Below are 16,451 nucleotides of genomic sequence, written 5' to 3'. Positions count from 1 at the left end.
CTTCAAGTGCATTTTATCCAAACATACATTATATTCATTCAGCATATTTGATATTAGTTTCATCCTCGCATGTATCTGGTATCAATTTTATCAATAAATTTGATATCTAATAATAAATGTATTTGTACATAAATACATGTATATGATTCAAATACATGTATATATGATATCAAACATATGTATTGATATACAATGTATTTGTGTAAAGATACATGAATCTAGTATCAAAGTAAACTATGCATAAATACACACTATAATTGAACAAAAAAGGATGGAGAGAGTAAGCGAGAGAAAGAGGAGGAGAGGGATATGCAATTATTTTAAAGTATATAGGGATTTAGTAAATATGATAAGAATATTCGTCTAATTAGCTTGTATGTAGATCACAAAAAATACTATAAAAAGGTGAGGAGGAAAATTCTTAAAAATAATAACCCATCATGTCACCTAAAAAAAAATCTTTGAAAGTCAATAACGGACTGTTCAAAACTCGATGGATGATGTGTCTGCTGCTCTACCCTTCTCCTCTTAACCACCAAACATTCACATTATTCAACTCTTCACTTAAAAATAATAACCCACCATGTCGGCTAAAATAAAAGAATCTTTAAAAGTAATGACGCACATTTCAAAACTCATTGGATAATGTGTCTGCTACTCTACCATTCTCCTCTTACTCACCAAACATTCTCATCATTCAAATCTTCATTTCTTTATAAAAGATTTGTGATATTTTTCTGATATAACTTTTTATTACCACAAATATATTACATAACACCACCTAACATCTAACAATATTTTCATTGAACTAAAATAGAAGGTCATGGGCTAACTGTTAGAGGGAGGGCCCAATTTTCACGAAGCACATTAGTATTTTTCAATCTATACCATATAAAAGATAGTCATAACCCCTCAACAATGTCCTCAAATTTGAAATTTCATGATAGTAATTAGTATTTTTAAAGCGGGTGACAACCATACTAAAGGCTTAACAAAAAGAAACTGAAATTATATTTCTTCAATAGAACTTGATAGATACATTACAATGTTGTTTCTGATCACTAGTTACCAAGGATATCCAATCATGTCGTGGTTTCTAGAATTGGATAATCAGTATAGCCAATAACAGGATCTGACGTATAAAATGTCTCTCTATTATACTTGTTAAGAGGAGCATTTAGCTCAAATCGCTTTGGTAAATCTGGATTAGATACGTATAAAATGTCTCTCTATTATACAAGGCTTTCAGAACATTCAATTTTTTCGCAAGCTGTTTTCATCCTAGGCTCAACTACGTGGCAATACGCGATATCATACTTATTCAACGATTCCATCATGTAAAGTCCCAAAGCACTCGGGTTAGAGGGGTCATTAGAGGGATATTCATGTATTGTTTCTCTTCAACAACTTTATTTTCCATTAATTCTTGCTAGTGGTGTAAGCTTTCTTGTTAATGAGTTGGTAATGATTATGGATATATTTATAACAAAGGTGAAATTGGTGAATAATGGACACAATCCAACCAAATGACAACTTGTATCAAGTGTGGTACTCGAGCCAATTGATGATATGTCATATCAGGCGTGGTATTCGTGCCAATGAATAATACATACAAGGTGTGGTACCTGTGCTAGCTGGGATTAGGGAGGATATATAGGTGGGTGGAGAGGAGACAATAAATTTGAACTGTTAATTATAAAACTTATTTCTCTTAAATTTATTTAAAAAGCTACTTTCCTTATTTTTGTAATTAGGAGCTAATTATTTTTTCTAAATATAAATATTTTCTGAAATTTTCCATTATGTGTCTTTATTTATTTGATAGGAAAGATGATAATGTATTTTGTGGTAATGAATGAGTTCTACAATAATGTGGACGTAAAATGCTAGAAATAAATTAGAGGAAATAGCTTCATTGGATTCGATGTCACAATAATAATTATAATAGTTTGTTTTTCACTGCTCCTTTTGTCCGGTATTAGATTGATATTTTCTATTTTACACGATAATTAAGAAATTATTAATAAATTGATCAATTTACTATTTTGCTCTTCGTTTATATTGATTAGCCTCTTGGAAAAAGAAATTTTAGATCTTTAAAATTTGTTTAGACCTCCAAAGGTCAAATTAATTATAGCAGGAAAATGAGAAAATAATAATTAATTATATCCTAATTTAATAAATGATCAGATAATATGAGACAAATATTTTTAATAAGATACCCAATCTAATATGAGACGGAGAGTATTATTTCTCACTAGATGACAAGAGAGGAACTCAAATATAAGAAGCAAAGTTTATATTTTTGAAGTCTTCTCTTTTGTTGTTTTGCTATGAATAGTAGTAATACTTATCGCCTATCGTTATCGGTGAATAACTATATAATTTTTTTGGGAAAATGATCTGAAAAATATTTTAACTTTGGCCAAAATTGTTGTTCGATACCAAACTTTAAAAATGACCTTTACCCCCCATGTACTATTTAATACTGTATTTTAAAGGTATATATGTGTCTATGTGGACATCATAAATATTGCACCATTTTAAATAGTAATGTGTCCACGTGGACACATATATACCTTTAAAATACACTATTAAATAGTGTAGGGGGTAAAAGGTCCTCCATAAAATTTGGTATCGTAACAACAATTTCGACCAAAATTGAAGTATTTTTCAGACCCTTTACCCAAAAATTTTGGTGAAATAAATCGAAGTCCCTTGAATTTGGCAAATTTTATCCAAATTTAAAATTTAAATTTTTTGTGGTGCAAATTTAAATTTTGCTTAATTATCCCTTTTGATTTGTTAGTTTAATAGTCACAATCTCTCTAAACGCTAACAATCAATAAAAATGTGCCACACGCGCTATTTCCAAATGACTACCTAATGAATTAATGATTATGAAAATTGGAAGTCATATGCAAATGGTATTAAATACTCTTTAAACCCTTAAACTCTTTTCATTGGTCAAGAAGGAAAAAAGACATCGTGGTCCTATTGCTAGACTGCCCTACCACCCTACCCCACTGTGCAAAATGATATGCTTTACAACTGTAATATTTGACTTTGCGTGAAATCATTGGAGATATCAAATCCGTTCATCTGATCGATCAATCATCAAAATCAAAATTTACAACAGTTACGTTAAGGGTGAGTGAGCATTTATCTTCCTTGATTCCAACCATAATTTGAAATTTCCCCATCAAAATTCACATTTAATTGGTTAAGAAAGTGAATTATAAGATAGAGAAAGTAAATTAACATTTAAATTTCACAAGTGAACCCCCCTTGACATTAATGTCTTGAAACTTTACATGTAGAATTTGAAATTTCACGATAGCAAATATTTTTAAAGACATGTGATAACTGTATTTTTACTTGAGGCTTAACAAAAAGAAATCAATAGAACTTGATAGGTTCATTACAATGATGTTTCCAATCGCTAGTTACTAAGGATAATAATAAAGATGTTCATCCATACATGATCATATTCTTGGACTTACTTCATAAACTTTTAAAAAATACTTAACTTAAATGTAGTATCACTATACAGTATTTGTAGAAGCCTTTATAATCCAAATTTAACTAAGGTGAATCAACATACCATGTTACTTTAATAATTGAGCCATCTTTGAGGTTGTATGTAGACAAGGGTTCATCATATTTCATTTCAATTGATTTGTGTTCAAGTGTGTAACACAAATCTTCACCAAAATTGGCTTCAACAATTTCAATCTATACAATCGAAAAAATAATCATTGTCATGAAATTTTATATTCACAATTGAACCCCTCTACAATGTCCTCAAATTTGAAATTTCATGATAGTAAGTATTTTCAAAGATGGGTGACAACCATACTTGAGGCTTAACGAAAAGAAACTGAAATTATATTTCTTCAATAAAACTTGATAGATTCATTACAATGTTGTTTCTGATAATTAGTTACCAAGGAATCCAATCATGTCATGGTTTCTAGAGTTGGATAATCAGTATGGCCAACAACAGGATCTAGCGTATAAAATGTCACTCTATTATACTTGTTAAGAGGAGCATTTAGCTCAAATCGCTTTGGTAAATCTGGATTAGATATGAATAAACGCAACAAGATCAGCTCGATCTTCAACCACAACTCTGTTTCCATCTTCTCTATCATAACCACCAGCTACTATAAAAATACCTTTATATGCCTTCCTCAAAGGTATAAGGCATTCAGAACATTCAATTTTTTCGCAAGCTGTTTTCATCCTAGGCTCAACTACGTGGCAATACGCGATATCATACTTATTCAACGATTCCACCATGTAAAGTCCCAAAGCACTTGGGCTGAAAATCTGTAGAAAGGAAGTTAGTTAAGAAAGGTTGATTTATCAACTAGTAGTTATTATTTCATTAGAAAGTCACATTTTTTCTCGATTTCAAAATATGTAGAAATGAGTCCGTTAAGAAGGGTTGATTTATCAGCTACTAATAATTATCATCTCACAAAGTCAATCTTGATCTTTTCGATTCCAAAATCTATAGAAAAAGAGTCAGTTAAGAATGGTTGTTTTATCAACTAAAAATTATCATCTCAAAAAGTCACCCTACTTGTCGATTCCAAAATCTATAGAAAGGAGTAGTTGAGTGATCATTTGAGAAATTAGCTCTAGTTAATTTCCACAAAATTTACATTTTTAGTAATACATATATTTCACTCAAAAGCATCAAATATGACTTGACAAAAAATGTCTAAAATCATTTACCTTTGCTGGAAACTCTACCAACATGCCAAATTTGGGAAAATAAAATTCCTCCTTTCGCATGAACTTCATTTACAATTGGTTTCCAAGCCTCTACTTGCTCCTTTGTCCATAAACCAGGTATATCTTTATACCCTATGCCAGTTTCAAAAATTACTGTGGCCTTTCCTATTAGAATGCCACCTTTTGTAGTTCTTTGTGAGTAATAAAGTATTGCATGTGGTTGAGGAACATTGCCATAAGATCTTTACCTTGATAATGGTGCCAATACAACTCTATGTGATAAATGAAAGTTTCCCATTTTATAAGGGATCATTAGAGGGATATTCATGTGTTGTTTCTCTTCAACAACTTTATTTTCCATTAATTCTTGCTTTTGTTAGTGGTGTAAACTTTCTTGTTGTAATCAGCTTCTAATGATTATGGATAGGTTTATAACTAAGGATAAATTTGGTGAATACTAGACACTGCTAGCTTGAGATTAGGAATGTTGTGTGAGTGGGAAGGAGACGATGAACTTAAATTATCACTTATAAAATTTATTTTCGTTACTTTTACTAGGGAAGTCACTTCCAATGAGTAGCTTATTTTCCTGAAAAAAAATTATTTTTCAAATATTTTGACCAATCAAATATGCGTAAATTAAAAAAAAAAGTATTGAAAACACCTCTAAACTTGACTAACTAAACTTAGATATGTGTAACATGACATAGCGCGAGTGGTCTCAAACATTTTTAAAAGCACGAGACTCTTCATAAAATATCGAGAGAAGTGTTGAAAGTAACTTTAAACTTTACAAGAATTTAAGAGTGTATTTAACTCATATTGCAAGATCGAAAGTGTATTTAAATATAATTAGTCAAGTTAAAAGATGTTTTTAAATTTGACAATAATTTAAAAATGAAACTAATAATTCATCGCTGAGTTTTCAATTATTCTCTCTTTAAAAGATATGATATGGCATTTTGTGGTAATGAATGAGTGATACATTAATGTGGATCACTGATTAGGGACTAATTTTCCTATGAACGAAAATTAACTCCCAAAGTTGAATAAAACACGACTAATAATTCTAGGAAGATCATACTTTTCAATATTTTCCGGTGGTAATGGCCACTACAGCCGGTGGCTAACCTCCCACTGAGGTTGGTCAACCCGCTTTACTCTCAAATCCCTTTATTTCGTATGCGGACAAACTAAAACCAATATCACTCGATACTAAACCAATATCGTTGAAGCAAATATCATACCTACATGGGGAACCTACAATACTATGGGAGCAGGAGGAAATAAAGCAGATGATAATTAATGAAAATTTGGAATATGTTGTAGTTGGAAAATTTTCATTTGAATGGCCGGATATTCAAGATTTGAGGAAACTGATTCCAAAACAGTGTGAGCTCAAGGGGGAATGCAAAATTGGGCTGCTTAGCAATAGGCATGTCCTCATTCGAGCAACTTTAATGGAGGACTATGTGCACTTACTGTCCAAACCAGCTTTCTACATTGCACAAAGGAGTTGCTCTTTCCCTATGAGAACATTGAAGTGGGATCCAATGTTTGATCCCGAAGAAGAGACGACTATAGCCATTGCTTGGATATCCTTTCCATTTCTCTCATCAAATTTTTTTTGGTAGAGAAACGATGTTCTCATTGGCAGCGACAGTGGGTAAACCTTTACAGGTTGACATGGCGACAAGGAACCAAACAAGACCCAGTTGTGCTAGAGTCAAAATGGAGGTGGATTTGCTCGGAGAATTTCCCAAAAGAATCAAAATAGGCATGAAGAAAACTAATGGGGAGATAATGGAGAAGTGGGTGAGAATAAAGTATGACTACGTTCCAAAATACTGTAAGACATGCATGATACAAGGACATGATGAGCAACAATGTTACATGGAACATCCAGAATTGTATCCAAAGAAGGAGAAGAATAATATGGAAGCAGATGCGAAAGAGGAAAAGGAGAACAAATATAATCGAGAAAAAGACAGTGATAGGATGGAAGAAAGGAATGCACCTCAACAAATGGAGAAGATCAAAAATTTTGACGAACCAAAAACTAAAAAGGGAGGGTGGACAAAGCAGCCAAATAGAGTTTGGGCCAAGGTGGAAATACCAACCGGAAACAAATTTGAAGCTTTAAAGAAAGATGAAAAGGAAGGTTAAATGATGGAGAGCTCTAAAGGAGGAGAAGGCCAAGCATCAGACAGGCAAAGTGAACACGTAGTGAAAGAATCATCCAAAGAATGGGTCGAAAGTTCCTTTGGAAAACAAAAAAAAGAACATCACCAGGGGCATAAGGCAATCACATTAACATATGGGCAGAAAATTTGTATATATTGTTAAAGAATGGAGGATCTGAGGAAATATCTAGCAACATGGGAGTGAATACTCCCCTTACTGTTGACGGCGGTAGTATGCATGAGAAGGAACACCAACAGGATAATATTGTAATAAGAAGTGATGAAATGATGAAGAAAAATTATCCAGAGGTACAACGAAAAGAAGCTCCAAACCTAATTGACGAATCAGAGGAAGAAATACAACATAGAAAAGTATCAGAAGAAGATGACTAAATGGATTATAATATCCAGCAGATCAGTATAGCAGGGGACTTATCTCCAAGGCACATGAATAGTTTGAAGGCAAAAAGAGAAAAACCCACCATTCCGCTTCAAGTCAAAACAAGGAGTAGCAAGGACAAATATTCCAATAGTGATAAATGATTGAAAAGGCTATTTTTTGGAATATTAGATTCGTTAACACTCAAAATTCTTTTGGGAGATTGATGGATCTTAATAGTAGACATCACTATTCATTTGTAGCTTTAATGGAACCTTTTCAGGATCCATTAGAGTTAGACCAATACAAAAGAAAGTTAGGTTTTGATAATGCCCTAGCTAACTGTTTCGGGAAAAATTGAATCTTTTGGAGGGATGATTGGGAGGGTACTTTGCTTATGGATTCTATACAACACATATCTATGAAATTTTGTAAAAACAATAGGTCTTTCATTATTTCATCAGTATATGCTAGGTGTAATGTGTTGGATAGATTAGAATTATGGGAGGAATTAAAAGGTATCGCAGAAGATTGGCGGATACCTTAGATGGTTGGGGTGATTTTAATGTAGTTATTAATAAGGAAGAGAAATTGGGAGGCCTTGAATTCACTCAATAGGAGGCTACTGATTTTGCTCTTTGTATTAGCAATTGTGCGTTGACTGAGGTGAAATTTTCAGGGAGTAAATATACTTGATGGAATGGACGAATAGAGGAAACTTGTATATTCAAGAGATTGAATAGAATTTTACTGAATGCTTTGTTCACAGATGAATTCCCATCTAGTGAAGTTCATCATTTAATTAGACAGGGATCAGATCATGCTCCTCTTCATTTGATTTGTGATACAGAAGAGGAACCATTGGTGAAACCTTTTCGTTTTTTGAATTTTTGGACTAAACACCATCAATTCAAGGAAGTAGTACAACAACACTAGAGGATTGAGTTTACTGGTAGCCCTTTTTTGAAGGTTCATGCTAAGCTGAAAAGGGTAAAAAGAGCTTTAGCTAATGGAGTAGGGATGTCTTTGGTAACATTTTCCAACAAATTGCTACTGTTGAGGATATGATCAAGGTTAAGGAGACTCAATTGGAGATTTTTTCTACAGTAGAAAATAGGGCGGAGCTGAGTAGAATGGAGGGAGAATTGAGAAAATACCTCAAGATTGAAGAAGAATATTAGAAGCAAAAGGGGGGAATGAAATGGTTTGTGGATGAAGATAGAAACACTAAATTCTTCCATTCTTATATTAAAGGAAGAAGGAAAAAGTTACATTTAGCAGAGATATGTAATTGAGCACGGGGTGATGGTGAAAACAAACCAGCAAATAGGGCAAGCAGTAGTCTATTACTTTTCAGAGCAATTTAAGGCAGATGAGACATCTCAAGATTACTCAATGCTGAAACATATGCCTAAGTTGATCACAGAAGAGGAAAATGAAAAAATGATAAAGCTTCCTACACAAAAGGAGATAAAAAGGGTGGTGTTTGAGCTTAATGGAGAGAGTGTGAGTGGACCAGATGGTTTTTCCGGCTTGTTCTTTCAGTCCTGCTGGGAAATTGTAGGAGCTGATATCACCAGATTAGTGATTGCATTTTTTTGTGGGAAAACGCTGCCAAATCTTATTACTCACACCAATATGATTTTATTATCAAAGAATGAGGATGTTAACAATTTTTCAGACATGAGGCCAATTAGTTTGAGCTCTTTTATAAACAAGATTATATCGAGATTGGTGCATGATAGAATAACGGAGGTGTTACCTAAGATTATATCTCCCACCCAATCAGGTTTCGTTAAAGGAAGGAGCATAACTGAAAATGTATTGTTGGCACAAGAAATAATTAGGGATATTCACCTGAGAAATCAACATATTAATGTGGTTGTGAAGTTAGATATGGCTAAGACGTATAATAGAGTGTCCTGGATTTTCCTAACGAAGGTGCTGCGAAAGTTTAGTTTTTCGGAGGTAATTATTAATATGGTATGAAGACTCATCTCGAGTAATTGGTATTCAATCCTCATTAATGGCCAGCTTAATAGTTTCTTTTAGTCTTCTAAAGGTCTTAAACAAGGATATCCTTTGTCCCTAACACTATTTATCATTGTGGCAAAAGTTTTGGCCAGAGGTTTAGACAACTTACACAGTGATAACGATTATAAAGGGTATGGTCTACCAAAATGGAGTCCAACTATAAACCATCTGTCATATGCAGATGATACAATATTATTTTGTTCAGGGGATAGACCTTCAGTCATTAAGATGATGACAATGATAAGAAATTATGAAGAAGTATCTGGTCAAATGATCAATAAGGCTAAGAGTGCTTTCTATCTCTATGACAAGGCCCCCTTGATAGTGGCAATCAGAATGAGAAAACTCACTGGGATAAGACAAGGTAATTTCCCTTTCACTTATTTGGGATGCCCTGTGTTTTATGGAAGAAAGATCAATAGTTACTTCGAAGACTTGGTGAGGAAGGTGGCTCAAAGAATTTTGTCTGGGCAGAATAAATTTCTATCCTTTAGAAGTAAGTACATATTTATTAGCCATGTTCTTCAATCGCTACCACTTTATCTTTTACCTGCTATGAATCCCCCCAAGAAAATTATTGAACAGATACATCAGATCTTTGCAAAATTCTTTTGGGGAAATACAGGAAGTATAAAAGGAAAACATTGGGTAGCTTGGAATGACATGTGTTACCCTAAGGCAGAAGAGGGTTTGGGATTCGATCTCTCCATGATGTTAATAATGCTATGTTTGTCAAACTATGGTGGAGGTTCAAGGTGTCCATTTCTTCATTATGGAGTAACTATATGCGCAATAAGTATTGTAAGAAATTACACCCTACAGTTGTTAGGAATTCTGCAACATCTCATGTGTGGAGGAAATTATTAGTAAGGGAAGAGGTGGAGCATGAAATTTGGTGGCAAGTTAAAGCAGGGAATTCAAGTTTCTGGTACGATAATTGGACAAAACAAGGGGCGTTATTTTTCCCAGAAGGAGAAAGTGCGGGGGAGGAGGAATTAGAGGTAAAAGAGCTCATTAGAAATGGAAGTTGGAAAATAGAAAAATTGCATGAACATATTTCAGAGGAAATGATATCTCACATAGTTAAAAACATCAAGTCTAACATCTATGCTCTGAATGATAAGCCGTGGTGGATAGGAAATTCAACAGAAGTTTTTTCAGCCAAATCAGCTTATCACATGCTAAGGACCAAGAGAGAAACAACTGACTGGATGAATTGCATTTGGATTAAAGGTTTACCATTTAAATTTTCTTTCTTTCTATGAAGGGTGTGGAAGAAAAGAATTGTAACAGATGATAAGTTGAGAAGAATGAGGATGCATATAATATCTAAATGTTACTGCTGTGAGAAGGGGGAATTGGAAACCATGGCTCATTTATTGCTAACCGCTCCCATAGCTCAAAGGCTATGGAAGCAGTCCACTTCTTGTGCATGTTTGGATATTGATGGGATTCAACTACACCATTCATTTTTTAAATGGTGGGAATATGAAGGAAACCCAAAATTGCAACAAATCATGAAGGCCATTCCAGCGATTATCACGTGGGAACTATGGAAAATGAGAAACTCAATCAAACATGACAAGAAGGCATCGTTTGATAAAATGTTCAGTCAATGTCAAATGATAGTTCATCAGCTGATAAAAGCCAAATATCAATGGCTCAAAAACATTCCTCTTCAATGGAGTGAGATGTTTGATTTACTACAAATATGCAAACCCACGCTATTTTATCACATTGTGCGGTGGACAAGGCCAAATGAGGGTTGGATAAAATGTAATACAGATGAAGCAAGTAGAAGTAACCCAGGGATGAATTCTTATGGCTTTTGTTTGAGGGATAGTAGCGGGGATCTACTGTATGCAGAAAGCAAAAGAATAGGATTTGCCACTAACTTAGTGGCTGAGGTAACAACAATCTAGAAAGCTCTGAGATACTGTAAAGAATAGAGTTATGCTAACATATTTCTAGAGACTGACTCATTAAGTCTTAAAAATAATGATTAGAGGGGAATGGAAAATACCGTGGGAAATAATTGAAAGAGTAGAGGAGATTCATGAGAGTAATACCCAGATAACACACATATAAAGGGACATCACAAACACAACAATAGATCAAGAAGGTAAATTACAGTATCAGTTGTTCTATCAGCTACCGAGGAAAGCAAGAGGGGTTTTAAACATGGATAAACAACAAATATCAGCAATTTGAATAAGGACAAGGAGAATCAGCATTACTAACAGTCATTAACATGGAAAGCAAAGAAACAGACATAGAGTTACACAACTATGATAACTACAATAAAGTTTGTGGCAAGCTTAAAGGGGTATTTACATTGAATCCACGGGTCAGAAATGTATTTTTACAAGCTGAGCAGGACAGTTAGGCAGTCTCCATTGCGAAGGATGTTGATCAGTCGGAGATTGAAACTCTCGAGCATTTTGAGCGGCAGAGACAACCTGAGAAACAAAGAAGAAGCTGAGCACTTTTTAGGAAACCTCACTTTTTTATTGTGGGATGACCTCTTGTATTTCTTATGTTTATTTGTTTTGAGTTTGCAAACTTTCTTTATTAATAAAACAAAGAAGGGCCTAAAATGTCCTTCAAGTATTTGAATTGGTACAAAATTACCCTCCATTCACCTATCTGCCCTAAAATACCCCTGACGTCCACCTTTCGGCTCAAAAATACCCTTATGTCTAACGGATCACTCTCATTAGGTGGATGGAGGGTAATACTGTACCGAATCTCATAGTTTAAGGGCATTTTAGGCCCTTTTACGTTAAAATAATTTGAAATTACTTAATATATAAGCTCACATGATCGACTTGATTTTGAATTTCATAGTAATTTAAAATTATAAAAAGGTTAGGCATCTACTCTCTAAACTACTCTCTCCCCGACCCTTCACATCCTATCTCTTCCTTTTTTCTTTTTTTTTTTTTTCTATTTGGATCTTGTCCACAATTTTTTTTAATTTATGACAAACAAGAGAGAAAAAAAGGGAGGAAATAATGATGCATTCATATAGAAATAATTAGTTCAATAAAAGATGACTTAATCAAGAAAATATGTAGAAATATTACATTTTTTTATGTGTACCCAAAATTAAAAATAAAAGAATAAAAATAATCATTTCTTGTATCCCCACACTCATCCCATCTGACAATAATACTAATTAAAAGAATATAAATATGTGAGTTCATTTCAAGTTTGAGTCCCAGATATCCTAATTAAAAATAAGAGATTAAAAAAGGAATAAAATAGAAAATGAACAAGACATTTGGATAATTGAGAGAAATTTTATATAAATGAAAATAATAATATTTTTAGATGGACAATCAGTCGCAGTAAGTATGGATTTTAGTTGGATTCCCATTTATGAGTTGAGTTACGTTATAATGAATTGGGGTTGATTTAAAATAAGTCAATAGGAAGATATCATTAAATTATTTTAGGACCAAAAGGTGGACGTCAGGGATATTTTAGGACGGATAGGTGGATGAAGGGTATTTTTGTACCAATTTAAATACTTGAGGGGCATTTTAGGCCCTTCTCCGTTAATAAAATGGTCCAATTTTTTTTTTTTAAAAAAAGATACATTAATGTGGATGTAAAATGCTAGAAAAAGAAATAAATTAGAACAAATAAGTTGATTGGAATCCGATGTCACAAGTATTGATTGCTTTGCTCAAAGTGTATATGATCCCCTTTAAATGCTGGCAGCTAACGAAAATGTGTTACATGTGCTGTTTTGCAGATACTTTATTCATGTGACGTCTTTAAAGAATAAATAAATATTTTTACCTTCTCAATCAGTTTTTTTCTGGCTAAATTTATTATAAAAAGTCTAGAATAAATATTTTGATTATATTTTTATATTTGACTAAAAGATAATGTTATTCTAATTAAGTTCTTTTTACATATTTGCCAGGAAAAGAAGAAATACACGCTTAGAACAAATAATCATTGTATCTAAAAAAGATACAAAGAAAAAATAAATTTTCAAACAAATATTTTACAATTTGATCCGAAGAAGAATAATGCATAGTTGAAATAAATAGTGCATTATAAAAAAACACACTAATTTTTTCTTTTTATAAAAATACATTACTTGAGTTTCATTACTTTGGTTAAATCTTTCTTTTATTTAGCTAAAATAAATAGAATTAACTAAGTTATTTAGATTTGGATTCCCCAAAACAGAAATATATAATTGAAACAAATAATCATTTTACTTAAAAATAAATAAATTGAGATAATTCTTTTGTAAGACTTTTACCTTAGTATCTACTCTATTACAAGACTTTTTGCAAAAACTCTATTGCCCACGTTCTTTAACCAACTAACTACCTCTAGTTGATACAGACTCTAAAATAAATACTGTAATACATAAGAACCTAGTGAACACTGCCCCACCGCAAATGTGCAAAATGATATGCTTTACAAATTACAACGGTAATATTTGACTTTATGTGAAAGCATTGGAGATATCAGATCTGTTCATCTGATTTGTCAATCATCAAAATCAAAATTTACAACAACTACAACAAGGGTGAGTGAGCCTTGATCTTCCCTGCTTCCAACCATAATTTGAATTTCCCATCAAAATCCACTATTTGAACTCCAAATGTTTAAAGATATATGATTAAAATTCACATTTTAATTCGTTAAGAAAGTAAATTATAAGATAGGGGAAGTAAATTAACATTTAAATTTCACAAATGAACCTACATATGTAGAATTTGAAATTTTACGAATTCGCAAATATCTTCAAAGACAGTTGATAACCATATTTTAACTTGAGGCATAATGAAAAGAAACTGAAATTATATTTCTTCAATAAAACTTGATAGATTCATTACAATATAGTTTCTGATCATTAGTTACCAAGGAATCCAATCATGTCATAGTTTCTAGAATTGGATAATCAGTATAGCCAACAATAGGATCTGACGTATAAAATGTCTCTCTATTATACTTGTTAAGAGGAGCATTTAGCTCAAATCGCTTTGGTAAATCTGGATTAGATATGAATAAACGTCCATATGCAACAAGATCAGCTCCATCTTCAACCACAACTCTGTTTCCATCTTCTCTCTCGTAACCACCAGCTACTATAAAAGTACCTTTATATGCCTTCCTCAAATGTACAAGGCTTTCACCACATTCAATTTTTTCGCAAGCTGTTTTCATCCTAGGCTCAACTACGTGGCAATACGCGATATCATACTTGTTCAACGATTCCACCATGTAAAGTCCCAAAGCACTGGGGTTGGTGTCTCCTGATTCATTATAATTTGCAAATGGGGAAATCCTTATACCAACTCGGTTAGATCCTATCTCATTTGCAACTGCTTCAACTATTTCTAGTGCAAATCTACAACGATTCTCTAAGGATCCTCCGTATTTATCATTTCGATCATTGATTTGATCTTTCATAAATTGATCGATTAGATAGCCATGAGCACCGTGGATCTCAACTCCATCAAATCCAGCTTCAATTGCATTTCTAGCAGCAAGTCGAAATTCGTTAACAATTTGAGGAATTTCATCTGTTGTCAACCGTCGTGGTGGTGTAAAGTGTGCAACATCTATGCCATTGGAAAGAATTTGAGGTGCTAATAGTTTGTCTGTGCAGGAGATAGGATCCTGTCCATTGGGCTGAAAATCTGTAGAAAGGAAGTTAGTTAAAAAAGGTTGAATCATCAACTAACTAGTAGGTTATTATTTCAGAAAGTCACATTTTTTCTAGATTCCAAAATATGTAGAAATGAGTCAGTTAAGAAGGGTTGATTTATAAACTACTAATAATTATCATCTCACAAAGTCAATCTTCTTTTCTATTCCAAATTTTATAGAAAAGGAGTCAGTTAAGAATGGTTGTTTTATCAACTAAAAATTATCATCTCAAAAAGTCATCGTACTTGTTGATTCCAAAATCTATAGAAAATAGTCAGTTGAGTGATCATTTGAGAAATTAGCTCTAGTTAAGTTCCACAAAAGTTACATTTTTAGTGATACATATATTTCACTCAGAAGCATCAAATATGACTTTGATAAAATATCTAAAATCATGGGAGAAAAGTCATTTACCTTTGCTGGAAACTCTACCAGCATGCCAAATTTGGGAAAAGAAGATTCCCCCTTTTGCATGAACTTCATTTATAATTGGTTTCCAAGCCTCTACTTGCTCCTTTGTCCATATACCAGGTGTATCATTGCACATTCTACCGGTCTCAGAAATAACTGTGGCCTCTCCTATTAGAAGCCCACCTTTTGTACTTCTTTGTGAGTAATAAAGTATAGCATGTGGTTGAGGAATATTACCATAAGATCTTTGCCTTGATAATGGTGCCAATACAACTCTATGTGATAAATGAAAGTTTCCCATTTTATAAGGGGTCATTAGAGGGATATTCATGTGTTGTTTCTCTTCAACAACTTTATTTTCCATTAATTCTTGCTTTTGTTAGTGGTGCAAACTTTCTTGTTAATCAGCTTGTAATGATTATGGATACATTTATAACAAAGGATAAATTTGGTGAATACTAGACACTGCTAGCTGGAGATTAGGAATGCCATGTGATGAACTAGACACTACTAGCTGGAGATTAGGAATGCCATGTGATGAACTAGACACTACTAGCTGGAGATTAGGAATGCCATGTGATGAACTAGACACTACTAGCTGGAGATTAGGAATGCCATGTGATGAACTAGACACTACTAGCTGGAGATTAGGAATGCCATGTGATGAACTTAAATTGTCACTTATAAAACTTATTTACGTTACTTTTTATTAGGGAAGTCACTTCCAATGAGTAGCTTATTTTCCTGAAAAAAAAATTATTTTTCAAATATTTTAACCAATCAAACATGCGTAAATAAAAATAATAAAAATATTGAAATCACCTCTGAACTCGACTAGTTAAACTTAGATACACCCCTGGTCTGTCATGTAACATAGCAAGTGCTATCAATCTCTTTTAAAAACATGAGACTCTTAAAATGTTGAAAATAACTTTAAACTTTACAAGAATTTAAGGGTTTATTTAACTCATATTGCAATATTAGGAGTGTATTTAAGTATAGTTAGTCAAATTAAAAGA

The 16,451-nt window shown here is 33.0% G+C and overlaps 2 protein-coding genes across 2 annotated transcripts; both read right to left on the bottom strand.

Annotated features, from left to right (window-relative positions):
- Positions 1 to 3,866: 3,866 nt before the first annotated feature.
- On the bottom strand, positions 3,867 to 5,219 carry LOC102580621 (12-oxophytodienoate reductase 1-like). The gene is made up of 2 exons (XM_006367627.2): positions 4,744 to 5,219; positions 3,867 to 4,332 (listed from the first exon to the last, which is right to left on the bottom strand). Exons 1-2 carry the CDS (start codon positions 4,810 to 4,812, stop codon positions 4,084 to 4,086), a joined length of 318 nt encoding a protein of 105 aa, XP_006367689.1. The 5' UTR covers positions 4,813 to 5,219; the 3' UTR covers positions 3,867 to 4,083.
- An 8,933-nt stretch (positions 5,220 to 14,152) lies between these two features.
- Positions 14,153 to 15,954, bottom strand: LOC102579964 (12-oxophytodienoate reductase 1-like). Its single transcript, XM_006367626.2, has 2 exons — positions 15,436 to 15,954; positions 14,153 to 15,011 (listed from the first exon to the last, which is right to left on the bottom strand). The coding sequence occupies exons 1-2, from the start codon at positions 15,794 to 15,796 to the stop codon at positions 14,242 to 14,244; spliced, it is 1,131 nt and encodes a 376-aa protein (XP_006367688.1). The 5' UTR covers positions 15,797 to 15,954; the 3' UTR covers positions 14,153 to 14,241.
- Between the last annotated feature and the right edge of the window lie 497 nt (positions 15,955 to 16,451).

Source organism: Solanum tuberosum, unplaced genomic scaffold (assembly GCF_000226075.1).
Source record: "Solanum tuberosum cultivar DM 1-3 516 R44 unplaced genomic scaffold, SolTub_3.0 scf00821, whole genome shotgun sequence".
NCBI lineage: Eukaryota > Viridiplantae > Streptophyta > Magnoliopsida > Solanales > Solanaceae > Solanum > Solanum tuberosum.
The sequence above is the reverse complement of the archived record's forward strand: the minus strand, read 5'-3'. Positions and strand labels throughout refer to the sequence as shown.